Source organism: Leucopleurus acutus (assembly GCF_964270905.1).
Source record: "Leucopleurus acutus genome assembly, chromosome: 3".
NCBI classification, from domain to species: Eukaryota; Metazoa; Chordata; class Mammalia; order Artiodactyla; family Delphinidae; genus Leucopleurus; species Leucopleurus acutus.
Window position 1 is genome coordinate 148,545,707 of NC_139145.1, and position 14,685 is coordinate 148,560,391.

Here is a 14,685-nt window from a genome sequence, read left to right on the forward strand (position 1 = left end):
TGTTCCTTAATTTCTTTTCCTGCTAGTTCATTTTTAGTTACAGAAATGCAACAGATTTCTGTATATTTATTTTATATCCTGCAACTTTATCAAATTCATTGATGAGCTTTAGTAGTTTTTTGGTGGCATCTTTAGGATTTTCTATGTATAGTATCATGTCATCTGCAAACAGTGACAGTTTTACTTCTTCCTTTCCAATATGGATTCCTCTTATTTTCTTGTCTGATTGTTGTGGCTAGGACTTCCAATACTATGTTGAATAAAAGTGACAAGAGTGGGCATCCTTGTCTTATACCTGATCTTAGGGGAAATGGTTACAGCTTTTTACTGTTGAGTATGATGTTCGCTATAGGTTTGTCATGTACGGCCTTTATTATGTTGAGGTATGTTCCCTGTACCCACTTTGTTGACAGTTTTTATTATAAATGGATGTTGAATTTTGTGAAAAGCCTTTTCTGCATCTATTGATGTGATCATGATTATTTTTATTCAGTTTGTTAATGTGGTGTATCACATTGATTTTGAATCAAAAACAATCCTTTTATCCCTGGGATAAATCCCACTTGATCATGGTGTATGATCCTTTTAATGTATCATTAGATATTTTTTTCTAATATTTTGGGGGGAATTTTTGCATCTATGTTGATCAGTGATATTGGTTTGTAATTTTCTTTTTTTATTTAACTTCTTTATTGGAGTATAATTGCTTTACAATGGTGTGTTAGTTTCTGCTGTATAACAAAGTGAATCAACTATACATATACATATATCCCCATATCTCCTCCCTCTTGCGTCTCCCTCCCACACTTCCTATCCCACCCCCCTTGGTGGTCACAAAGCACCGAGCTGATCTCCCTGTGCTATGCAGCTGCTTCCTACTAGCTATCTATTTTACATTTGGTAGTATTTATAAGTCCATGCCACTCTCTCACATCATCCCACCTTACCCTTCTTCCTCCACGTGTCCTCAAGTCCATTCTCTATGTCTGCATCTTTATTCCTGTCCTGACCCTAGGTTCTTTAGAACCTTTTTTTAAAATTTAGATTCCATATATATATGTTAGCATATGGTATTTGTTTTTCTCTTTCTGACTTACTTCACTCTGTATGACAGACTCTAGGTCCATCCACCTCACTACAAATAACTCAATTTCGTTTCTTTTTATGGCTGAGTAATATTCCATTGTGTATATGTGCCACATCTTCTTTATCCATTCATCTGTCGATGGACACTTAGGTTGCTTCCATATCTTGGCTATTGTAAAGAGAGCTGCAAGGAATATTGTGGTACATGACTCTTTTTGAATTATGGTTTTCTCAGGGTATATACCCAGTAGTGGGATTGCTGGGTCGTATGATAGTTCGATTTTTAGTTTTTTAAAGAACCTCCATACTGTTCTCCATAGTGCTGTATCAATTTACATTCCCGCCAACAGTGCAAGAGGGTTCCCTTTTCTCCACATCCTCTCAAGCATTTACTGTTTGTAGATTTTTTGATGATGGCCATTCTGACTAGTGTGAGGTGATACCTCATTGTAGTTTTGATTTGCATTTCTCAGAGGTCTCTTAAACTATCCTCATATTTAAAAATTCTTTCCTTTTTCTGTTCAGCTTGGGTGATTTCCACTCCTCTTCCAGTTTGCTGCTATGTTCCTCTGTATCATCTAATCTACTGTTGATTCTTTCTAATGTACTTTATATCTCAGTTATTGTATTCTTTACCTCTGTCTTGTCCTTCTTTATATTTTCTAACTCTTTGTTGAAATTCTCACCTTATTCATTAATTCTTCTTCTGAGTTTGTTGAGCATTTTTATGATCTTTACCCTTGAACTCTTTATGAGGTAGATTTGCTTACCTCCACTTCATTTAGTTCTTTTTCTGAGATTTTGTTTTGTTCCTTAATTTGGAACATATTCCTCTGACTCCTCATTTTGCCTAATTCTCTGTGTTTATTTCTATGTATTAGGTAGGTTGGTTACATTTCCCAATCTTACAGAAGTGGCCTTATGTACGATATGTCCAGTGGGGCAACAGCACACTCACCTCTGGTCACTAGAGCTGTGTGCTCTAGGGGTGCCCCCTATGTGGGCTGCATGGGCCCTTCTATTGTGGTGGGACCAACTACTGTAGGAGCTCTGGTAGGTGGGCTTTTTCCTGATCTGGTTGATTCCTAGGCCCTGCCTCATCTGGTGGCTGCTGGCATGCTGATGGGAAGGGCCAGCTCATAACATGGCTAGCTGCATGGCCTGGTGATCTTGGAGCTACTGTTGGCCCACTGGTGGGTGGGGCAAGGTTCCAGTGCAGGTGGCAGTGGGCCCTGTGGGGTCCATGTCTGGAGCTTACCTGCTGGTGGAAGGGCTGAGCCCTGGGGCTTGTTTCACCTTTGTCATTTGAAATGACAGAGTGGTCATTGTAAGGAACCTGGCACAAATGTTCCAGATTCCAATAGAGATACTCATATTCTTAATAACATTGTACACAGCAAAAATAATAGTAAAAGCATTTAAAGAAAATATAATTCTATTGAGTTTTTCTGTCTTTTCTTGAGTTCTTTATTTAAAAATTAATAATAGCTGTTTTGGAAATGTAAATTCTTTATTCTAGCATACTTTGATGAAAAACATCTATATACACATGATTGTGAATTCAGACAGACACTAGGAACATGTTTTGGTGATTAGACGAAGCTACCTAGATTTGGAGTTAATATAGCTGGGCCTAACTGTTGCTACCAACTTTGTGATGTACTGCAATAAGCTAGGCCTTATCTCAAGTAATGCTGAACCAGTGATTACCAAACTGAGTTTTTAATCCCCACTTGAAATATTCAGTAATCATGAATATTTGTTCAGTAATCATGGGAATTTCTGCTCTAAAGATAGGTTATATTTTATACTATATACATGTATATCTTTGTAACTTAATAATATGTCATAGAAAAAAATGTTTGTTCCAGACTTACCTGGAAACATTCATTTTTTAATTTCCAAACTGAAAAAGGAAAAATGAACGCTCTTACTAAATAATTAGTGGGGAATGGGTTGACATACAAGGTGTGGAACTAGAGATGAACTGTCAAGTATTTTTTCTAAATAAAGTAAACATTTATTCAGCATCTACTGAATATTCACATCTGCCAGGTGCAGTGTCAGGCACTGAAGATACAGTGAAAAAAGGCACGTCCCTACCCTTTATCTCTGAAAATGACACCATGTGATTTTTACGTGACTTTGTCCCTGTTGTGGACCAGTGTTCCAGGTCATGTGGAGGCGGAATTCAGAAGAGAGGAGTGACTTGTCCAGGAGGGCTGTGTGACTGGACGAAAAGGCCCACATCCATTGCACCCTGCAATGGGCACCCTTGCTGTCACTGGGCCACTGGGAACTGGGACCTGGTAAGAGTCAGTTATAATCTCTTTCATTTATTTTTTTAAAATAGCATTTGTTTCCTTTTGATTTTAAAAGTCATATATAATCCCTGTAAATGTTCAATGTATACATTGATTTAAAGTGTGTTTCTATATATTTCAGTTCTGTATTTTACTTTTCTGCTCTCTAATACGTCTAAGTCTGCTAAAACTTGACCCATGGCTGACATGGTGGTCAGTGTTAACTATCCTGAGTTCAGAAGAGAAAAAGATCAAATACTTTCAAAAGAGAAAAGATCAAATACCGAAAACTAGCCCAAAGGCACAAAGCCTAAGGAAAAGTGATTTGGGGTCCTAACATCTTGGATCCTCTGGCTTTTTGCAGAGCAAATAGGAGTTGCATGTGCCCTGAAGCTTGAGGCTTAGCATGATTTAGTGAATTTCAGGTCTCTTGTCAACCTGCAGATTATCAGTTTGCTAGATGGCCAGCATGTTTGATGGAAGGACAAATGAAATAGTTAAATTGTAAATGAGAGAAAGATTTATGATTCTTACAAAGTTTATTGTAGAAATAAGACTATCAGTGACACTGAAAATAAAAAAATTCTTCCACAGACAGATTCTTCCATCACTCTGACTTATTGTATCCTAGGTTCTCTAGAAAATAAAGCTGAGGCAAAATCTAATACTTTATAAGGAAATACAATGTCAGGGAATCAGGAGTGACAGAAAAGAGGAAGGAGGCAGGGAAGGAGGAGAATCAAGTATGAGGTGGGGCATTACCAGGCTGACCATTTTTCCTAACTGACCACTGCTTGGTGTCAAGAGCAACTGATTGCCTGCTCTCGAAAGAAGGTCTTTTAAAAGCTGTTTGAACTACTGTCTCTTGGAGCAGTTTGTCCAGAGGCAGGAAGAGAGGAGATTATCTACCGGCTCCTATCTCCCAGGATTGTGTAAAAAGTCTCCCCTTAGATGGGTAGCACCCCCCATTGTCCTGGGTTATTTATGTGTGGGCAGGGCCCACTGTGTCTCACATCTCATTGGCAACAAGAAAATCCATTGTCAGGGTAAGAGACACACAGCAAGGGCATGCATGAAGTGCAGACCAATGAGTTGTGCTTCCATGAAGCTGGCCCATCAAAGGCCAACATCTGGGAGACAGGTGAGCCAAGAGGATCTGATATACTAACCCCTCAACTATTAATATTTTTTTAAGTAACTTGTTCTTGTATAAGTATATTTTGATAGTTATAATTATAACAGAGGCTAATGCAGTATTTTACCAAACATAATCCCAAGATATTTTTAGGTTGCTATGTTCTTAGCAGTTATCATTGTTATAGTTGTGTAGTTATACCTGCAGAGCCATGATCAATTTGAATGCTGGCAGGTACTTTTTTTGATTGATTTTTGGCTGCGTTGGGTCTTCGTTGCTGCGTGCGGGCTTTCTCTAGTTGCGGCTAGAGGGGGCTACTCTTCATTGTGGTGCGTGGGCTTCTCATTGTGGTGGCTTCTCTTGTGGAGCACAGGCTCTAGGTGCGCAGGCTTCAGTAGCTGTGGCACGCGGGCTCAGTAGTTGTGGCTCACGGGCTCTAGAGCGCAGACTCAATAGTTGTGGCGCACGGGCTTAGTTGCTCTGCGGCATGTGAGATCTTCCTGGACCAGGGCTCGAACCCCTGTCCCCTGCATTAGCAGACGGATTCTTAACCACTGCACCACCAGGAAAGTCCTGTGGCATGTACTCTTAAAAAAGGCTCCTGCTGGTGCATCCAACTCAAGGTTGTATTGGTCTCTTCCCACTCAAATCCAGGAAGAACAAGATGACTTGTTATTGCTAAAGGAACATTGTACATTAATCAATTAGCCTGCAACAAATAAAAATACATATTTTACTATTTTTATAGCTTAAAAAATGCCTAGTAGACAATGAAGAATGACATCAACCATTCCCTTAGACAGAACCCATAGTATTTTCTATGAATGCCCTATATTAATTGGCATCTAATGCTGATTCACGATGAATTGGCAAAGGAGATTCTGGTGTCTGGGCAAGCTTCTGGCTGTACATTCTACTAAGCTGTCTGCCAGGTCCAGGACCAGTTTTCACCCTACCCCCATGGGTCATGTGAACAACAGAAAACAATGTCATACAGTTGTATTATTTTTCATATGAAGAAAATTTAATTTATATTTAGGCATCTTACAATATCTCCCTTGGAAATATACATTATTTCCTATTTATTGGAGGTTCAGTTATTTCTAATACCAATTTTCCTCATCCATCTTTGATTTCACAACCTGAAAAATTGTCCTCAACAGATAAAGATGTGTTTCAGGATTAGGCTTTTCATAAATACCCTGGAGCCCTGTGTAACAATTATAAGCATCACTAATCAAATCAAATGTGACCATCAGAAAAGAAAATTTGATACACTATGAACTGGCATGAGAATGCTATAAATTTGGGCCCATCCAGGGGAACAAAATCCTATAGATTAAAAACTACAGATAAACATTTTTAAGTGTCACTGTCAACTTCCCAAGGCTCTAGTACCTTATCGTTCATTGTAAAGGAAATTTGGATAATGCAGTTTTCTTTCTGGCAAGAATGATGATGATACCCCAGTAAATATGACAGTAGTAATGATGTGTGAAACATAAGCTCTCAGGGTACACACTGAGAAGAGGAAATTGTCAAAAACATTCCCATTTTCCTGTAAGAATGCAGGCTGCTCCTCATTTTGACAGTTAGGTAATGTCAGTGTTAGGTAACACTGAGGTTGTAAATTGTGAAGTTTTGTGTGGTTGTTCTTTAGCCAGATTCCAGTGCATTTCTTTGGTTATAATCATCTGTGTGAAGTTAGAATAGAGAGTATTAAAATCAGTGAGAAACTTAAAATCCATAAAGTATCTGACCCAGTAATTCTACCTTTAATAATTTAACCCACAGATATACCACCAGATGTAATCCTAGATGACTATAAAGAATGTTCATTGCCACCTTGTTATAATAGCAATTCCTGAAAATAATCTAAATGTCCATTGATGGAGGAATTGGTTAATTTATTAATTTCTTATAGTACTGCCCTTTTAAGAATGAGGTAGACCTGTATTTCTGAGATGTAAAAATTTCCAACAGCAGAAGTACAGATTTCCTTAGAGGGAGGTAGAAGTAGCAGTCTCTTGGAGGTGGAGATGAGTTAAAGTTTCCTTGGAAGAGCCATGTACGACTAATTCATCAGTTGTGCATATCAGAGAATAGGGGGCAATGGGGGTGGCTCCACCTACCAAGCCAGCCTTTAGGATTGTCCTTGACCTCTTTACCTATTATTAAGAGAAAAGGAGAAGTTACCAGAGTTCAAGTAAGACATATGGATGGGTCAAATATATACATTTGCCTCTGTTCCCCAAACTCCATTAAACAGCCAGAGAAAGAAAAAAAAACTGCTAAAAGTGGCACAAACCCACAAAGAAAGAGAAGAGGACAGGAGACAACAGCAAAGTGATGGGGTCAGTACACTTTTGGAAGATAGAAGTAGGTAGCCAGCTGTGTCCTGGGTTTAAGAGGTGGCTTTACTTTCTAATGTAAAACTGACTGTGCCTTAGCATCACCCTGGGGCAGCTGGTGGTGTCCAGGAGAATGAATATCTGCTCCAGATTTAGATGCCTACTTGGGCTTTTATTTGGTTTGGGGTATTCCTGTCTTCTGCTCTGCAAGTTGGGGGAGCAAAGCTAGTGTCCCAGGAGACTTGTGCCACGGCTTGTTTGCAGTTTACACAAACTTGTTCACATTAAAGCTCCAAGTAGAATCTGATTGGCAAACTCCAGCATATGGAACTTCTAGATGTTCACTACCTTGAATGGGTGTCAGTGCCACTGAACCATGGGGGAGAGGAGTCGAGGGGTGGAGCCACTCTCTCCCTCCTCCTGGGAGAGCAATGGTCTAAGTCAAGGGCCGGTGAGCTTGAGGCCTTCCTCTCCTCACTCCTGCAGGAAGGGGGCAGTTAGGACCCCTTTTAAGCAGTCTTCTATTTCTTACCACTAAATTGGTTTCCTTTTTCATCCAAAAGTTGGAACTCCCCCAAATATGCTGTAGAAGCCAAATCTGAATTCTGAGATTTTGAAATATCTTAAACCACGAGAGAAGGTCTAGTTCTGTCCCATCTCCTATCAGCAGGCCCTCTGTCCCTTCCTCTCCTCTGAGTCAGACAGCTCTAGCAAGGAAGGTTACTTGGCTAGTTCCTAATGCACTGATGGGAGCCATCCCGTTAAGGACGACCTCTACTCGAAACATGACCCTCTGGACATCAGATGCCTCATGTAGCAGGAAAAGGCATTGATTGGATATATTTATGTGACTGCGGGCATTTGTGACTGTAGAGTCCTTGACCATAATGTTATATGTAATGGAAACTATCTTATAAGCCTGAAAAAATAAAGTTTTTATTTTCTAAAAAAAAAAGTAGATACCCAAACTTACAATTGACTTAGTAACATGTCAGAGAAAGCTAAAAACTGTCTATAGCAGAGATTTCCAGGTACATCTGAAGGCAGAGGTGAGGGTAAAGGAAAATGGGAGTTGGTTGAAAGTTTGTAAGAGAAGCAGTTGGATCTTTAGAAATTTTCCTACATCCCAACCATAGCCTGGAGGTCTTCTCTCTGATACCTTGGAATCAGGCATAGTTGATCAGGGCAAAAGGATTAATTGTCTCACCAGCGATTCAGTGATGAAAATACAGTAAATAGTGTGATATCCCCCTCCCCTACTGAGCTCCACAACGGCAGGGGACCAGCTTAGCCTCAAGAGGAAAAAAACTACATAAGAGACCTCTTCCTGCTCACCTTCTATAAAGCCATGTCTCAACAACTGCCACCCATGGAACATCCAGTCAGCTCATTGGTGCCTCATCTTAAATATACATAGATAGCGTAGGATTTCTGGACATTTGAGAAAACCTATCACACCAAGAACAAAATAACAGGATGAACAGAACAAAAGGAACGCCAAGGAATAGAGACCATGAAAGAACTCCTCATAAAAAATATATAATTAGTCTCTTTAGGGAAATAAGAGACTATATTCATGAGCTAGCTTCTTATCAAAGGTATATAAAAAGCATATAAGGAGAATTTAGAAATTTTTAGAATAGCAAAGGTGAAAATTCAAACATGAGACTGTGAAAATAATGTGAAGAAATCTCTCAAGAAAATGAGGACAAAGACAAAATGAGATAAAAGGTAAGGAAATTAGAGGATCAGGCCAGCAGGCACAACATCAAAATAATAAGATTTCAGAAAGGGAGGATGGATGGGATTGACATGTATACACGGATGTATATAAAATTGATGATTAATAAGAACCTGCTGTATAAAAAAATAAACTAAAATTAAAAAAAAACTAATTAAAAAAAAGGGAGGATGGAGAGGGAATGGAAGTGAGGAAATTATCAAAGAATTAATACAAGAAAAAATTTCCAAAACTGAAGGACATGTGTCTCCATGTCCTTCATTAAATGCTATGAAAAAAGGAAAAATGTCAGAGGAGAGGAATATCTGATTCTACAACACCCAAAAACAAATTTTATTTTACATGGTTGTTCCAAGAATTGAACTCAAGGATATTGCCTATGTACTTACAGTGCCTGACGTATATTAATAGTAAGTGCAAGAAAATTATTAAAGGACTTCCCTGGTGGCACAGTGGTTAAGAATCTGCCTGCCAATGCAGGGACATGGGTTCGAGCCCTGGTCCAGGAAGAGCCCACATGCCACGGAGCCACTAAGCCTGTGCACCACAACTACTGAGCCTGCACTCTACAGCCCACGAGTCACAACTGCTGAGCCCATGCACCACAACTACTGAAGCCTGCGTGCCTAGAGCCCATGCTCCACATCAAGAGAAGCCACTGCAATGAGAAGCACGCACACCGCAGCAAAGAGTAGCCCCTGCTCACCGCAACTAGAGAAAGCCTGCGTGCAGCAAAGACCCAATGCAGCCAAAACTAAATAAATAAATAAATCTATTTTTTTTAAAAAAGAAAATTATTCAATTGAGATGCTTGCATTAGTTTGTATCAGTTTTAAATCATCAAATGGTTTCTTCATTTGATCTATGTTGGTTGAGTGATAGCACTAACAGAGTCCAGTCTCCATGTTTCTATTTTATAGCTTCTCACAGAGAGTCTTTGCTGATCATCTGCTGAGCCCTGGGAATCAACCTTTCCAAACAGGCCAGTTTAAGCTGAAGAGAAGCATCCAGGACTGAAAGAGCATAGTACAGAGTTCAATGTAGGGTGCAAACAATTCAGTTGCTCAGCAATCTTAGCTTAGAGCTAAGCCCCAACTAAGCCCCATCCCTATTTTGGGTGCTCAGTTCTGCACAAAGATCCCTTATTTTTATTGGATACAAAGAAGTGGAACTGAGCATTAAGAGAGTTACCTTGTCTCTAAAACCCCAAACTCACAGCATTACCACAATTAACAAAACCCAAATCAGTAACCATGCTTCCTGCTTAATACTCTAATTTAATACAACACAAATTCATGCATCTTCTCCATCACAAGTTATTTAAATTAGCTAATAAATGCACAGGCAGTGACCTCTCTGCTTATTTTTGTGCTTGGCTTGGAATTAGCTCTTCCATCTTGTTTGTTTGTTTGTTTGTTTGTTTTGTATTTTTAATTTAATTTTTATTTTATATTGGAGCATAATTGATTTACAATGTTGTGTTTCCAGTGTCCAGCAAAGTGATTCATTTATACATACACATATATCCATTCTTTTTCAGATTATTTTCCCATATAGGTTATTACAGAATATTGGGTACAGTTCCCTGTGGGTCCTTGTTGACTATCTATTTTATATATAGTAGCATGTATATGTTACTCCCAAGCTCCTAATTTATCCCTCCCCCCAACCTTTCCCCTTTGGTAACCATAATTTTGTTTTCAAAGTCTGTGAGTCTGTTTCTCTTTTGTAAATAAGTTCATTTGTATCACTTTTTTAGATTCCACATGTGATATCATGATATTTGTCTTTCTCGTTCTGACTTACTTCACTTAGTAGGATAATCTCTAGGTCCATCCATGTGGCATTATTTCATTATTTTTATGGCTTAGTAATATTCCATTGTATATATGTACCATATCTTTTTTTTAATCTTTTTTTATCTTTTTTTTTAATTGGGGGCATAGCTGTTTTACAGTGTTGTGTTAGTTTCTACTGTACAGCAAGTGGAGTTCCCTGTGCTATATAGCAGGTTCTCATTAGTTATCTATTTTATACATATTAGTGTATATATGTCAATCCCAATCTCCCAGTTGTCCCCACCTGGCCTTTCCCCCCTTGGTGTCCGTATGTTTGTTCTCTACATCTGTGTCTCTATTTCTGCCTTGCAAACCAGTTTGTACCATTTTTCTAGATTCCATGTATATGCATTAATATTTGTTTTTCTCTTTGACTTAATTCACTGTGTATGACAGTCTCTAGGTCCAACCATGTCTCTAAAAATGATCCAATTTCGTTCCTTTTTATGACTGAGTAATATTCCATCATATATATGTACCACGTCTTCTTTATCCATTTGTCTGTTGATGGACATTTAGGTTGCTTCCATGACCTGACTATTGTAAATAGTGCTGCAGTGAACACTGGGGTTCATGTGTCTGTTTGAATTATGGTTTTCTCAGGGTATATGCCCAGTAGTGGGATTGCTGGGTCGTATGGTAGTTCTATGTGTAGTTTTTTAAGGAAGCTCCATACTGTTCTCCATAGTGGCCATATCAATTTACATTCCCACCAATAGTGCAAGAGGGTTCCTTTTTCTCCACACCCTCTCCAGCATTTATTGTTTATAGATTTTTTGATCATGGCCACCCTGACTGGTATGAGGTGATACCTCACTGTAGTTTTGATTTGCATTTCTCTAATAATTAGTGATGTTGAGCATCTTTTCATGTGTTTTTGGGGCCATCTGTATGTCTTTGTTGAAGAAATGTCTATTTAGATCTTCTGCCCATTTTTTGCATAGGGTTGTTTGTTGTTTTGATATTGAGCTGCATGAGCTGTTTGTATATTTTGGAGATTAATCCCTTGTCAGTTGCATTGTTTGCAAATTATTTTTTCCCATTCTGTGTGTTGTCTTTTGTGTATGGTTTCCTTTGCTGTGCAAAAGCTTTTAAGTTTGATTAGGTACCATTTGTTTATTTTTGTCTTTATCTTCATTACTCTAGGAGGTAGATATACAAAGATATTGCAGGAATTTATGTCAAAGTGTGTTCTGCCCATGTTTTCCTCTAAGAGTTTTATAGTATCCAGTCTTACATCTAAGTCTTCAATCTATTTCGAGTTTTTGTGCAAGGTGTTATGGAGTATTCTAATTTCATTCTTTTATATGTAACTGTCCAGTTTTCCCAGCACTACTTATTGAAGAGGCTGTCTTTTCTCCATTGTATATTCTTGCCTGTAACAACCTCGTTTAACAGAGGAAGAAAACGAGAGGTTGAATGAGATCCAGGACAATGTGTAGTGAGTGAAAAAGACCAAGTCTCCTGAATTCTGGTCCAGTACCTCCAGTACCCTTTATCATATTCTGGCTTGATTAACTTCACTTGTTCTTCCCTCTGTCCTCTGTTGCACACTTTTATTTACTCAGGATCAGTTGAGTAGCTATTTTCTTACTTTTCTCTTGTCCATATCCATGGAAAATTTGATGTGAATTCACTGAATAAAATTACCTTTAGGTTTAATGAGAGTAATCTCTGACGTTATAAAACAGACATAAAGTTCCATGCTGATCGCCTTGCTCTAGGCTTTATGAAGAGTAGAGTAAAATAAAGTAGTGGATGTTAAGAAGAATTTGATGTTTCTCCTCTTATCCCACATTGGAGTTTTATGGGAAACAGGGTTTGGTAACAGTATTTTGAGTTTCAGTGGTATCCAGTGTGGGAATTTTTTTAAGCCTAGTAATCTTGTTGACCAATAATATTTCAAATGGCAAATGGGATATTTAGGGCCTGGAGATTTTTCCAGAATTTACCATGCAGCTGTCTTTTTCGGCCAATCAATGGGTATTTACTGAATGGTCAGGCTGTGTTTAGCACTCGCCTACTTACCGTGCAGAACAAAGAAAGAGGAACTGGTTTCTGCCCTCTGGGAGATTTTGATTATATAAGACAGATGAGGCGAAAAGTAGTAAAACATGAAATAGAATGTAAAGCGTAAGAGTATATGTGGGTCACTGTAGCCAAAAGGTGGAAGCAACCCAATGTCCATCAACAGATGAAAGGATAAAGAAAATGTGGTACCTACATACAATGGAATATTATCCCACCTTAAAGAGGAAATTCTGACACATGCTGTAACATGGAGGAAACCTGGAGACATTATGCTAATTGAAAGAAGCAAGTCACAAAAGGACAAATATTGTATGATTCTACTTTTATGAGGTACCTCAAATAGTCAAGTAGACAAAAAATAGAATGGTGGTTGCCAGGGACTGGGGTAGGGTAGGTTGGGGGTACAGAGTTTCAGTTTGGAGAGATGAAAAACTCCTAGAGATGGATGGTGGTAATGATTACAGAACAATGTGAATGTATTTAAGGCACTGAACTGTACTGTGAAAAAATGGTTAAAATAGTAAATGTTATGTTTTATATATTTTACCACAATAAAAAAATTTTTTAAAGAGCGTATGTATATATAATCAATTCAGACACATTTTCTTACATCCCCAGGATGGTTTCCCAGGCCAGAGAATCTCCCTTCTGCTTCCAGGCAGCCACATTATGACATTACATGAATCTTGTCTGTTAGGTGGCTTGAGGCCACACATGGTACAGCTAGGTCCATTCCAAATTCCCTCTCCATTCCACCTTGCTTTTTCCTCTCCCTCTTCCCTTTTGATCCTCCCTCAGCTTTCCTCGTAGCTCTGTCCCCTCTCCTCACATCTGACTCCCAGCCCCAAATCAAAACCAGTTCAGAGAAACTGGACTGCTGAGGCACCAGAGTCCAGATATGAAATTTTTTTCTATTTTGCTTGCAGTTCAACCTCTGTCCACATTCTTCAGAGAACCCAATTGTAAATTAAGCTGAATTCAGTTCACACAATCTATAATATAAACTCTTCCTAAATTCACATCTCCAAATTATTAGTGCCTTTATTCTATGACTCCTTCAAAAAGCCTTGTGATAATTGAGGCTTGACCCTATTTGACAACCGTGGGGTTAAAGCAGTTATGCTGGAGTTCCCCTGGTGATCCTGGGGGAGAATTCTGACTCTCTCCCTGTGCCCCTCTCTTCCAGTGCACTGCATCCTGTGGAGGTGGCTTTCAGAAGAGGACTGTCCATTGTGTTGCCTCAGAGAACAATAAAACTGAAGACCAGGACCGATGCCTGTGTGATCACGAACCCAGACCCCTAGAATTCCAAAAATGCAACCAGCAGGCCTGCAGGAAGAATGCTGGTAGGTGAATGGCTTTGCTCAGGGGCACAGAGCTTTTCATAAATAAGTTGTCCTGCATGACTTGATTTGTGGGTAGTTTTAGTCCCCTTTTACAGAGCTAAGAATGTTAATGCTGAAGAGGCCAGCCAGCTCCCCTGGGAGCCATCTGTCTGATTCTGTGAATTTCGACATTAATTCCTTGAGGGATTATCTCATCCATTTTCCTAACTCAAAGCACGTTTACACTGACTTCATCCCACACAAATGAGAATCACTTCCATTTTTTCAAAGATTTCTGAGAAATGCTCTAACCTTTCTCAGGAACCCAGTCAAGTACTGAATGGACCTATCAATCTTGCACTGCTGTCTGAGGTCAGGTTCCATAGAAACAGACCCTGAGGTGCAAACTTGTGTGCAAGGGATTCATTCAGGAAGTGCTCCCAGGGAAGATAGCTAAGGGAGAGGGAAACAAGACAGAAAAGGGAGGAAGCACAGCTGGGCTGCCATCTCAGGCACATTCCTAGCTTCAGCCTGCTCCCACAGGGAAGCTCCAGGGTGAAAGTTATATCAGAGTTGTCCGCTCTTGAGGCCAACGAGCTGAGAGTTCACATACCCACACCTTTCAGCCATTGGCCAACAGCTACCCAGGGAAAGTGGATTTGCGGGTATTTAAGGCTCTCTACCAGTGGTAGTCTTTTTCCAAAGATTCTTAAGGATGAGAGGTAGTGAAACCTGCTGTTTATTAATCTGCTCCTACCTCCTTCCAAGCACTGAGGGCTGGCATTCAACAGAGACTGCTGTCAGAGTTAATATCCTGAGAAGAGTTTCCCTAAGGATTGTTTATTTACAAATCATGTATTTATTTAACAGATATT

At 39.3% G+C, this 14,685-nt stretch overlaps 1 protein-coding gene across 1 annotated transcript in view; it reads left to right on the top strand.

Moving 5' to 3' along the window:
* Positions 1 to 14,685, top strand: part of ADAMTS12 (ADAM metallopeptidase with thrombospondin type 1 motif 12) — a 393,027-nt gene that overhangs the window by 355,830 nt on the left and 22,512 nt on the right. The window contains 2 exon segments of the mRNA XM_082836323.1: positions 3,252 to 3,395; positions 13,672 to 13,831. Of these exon segments, the coding sequence (XP_082692449.1) occupies positions 3,252 to 3,395; positions 13,672 to 13,831 (304 nt within the window).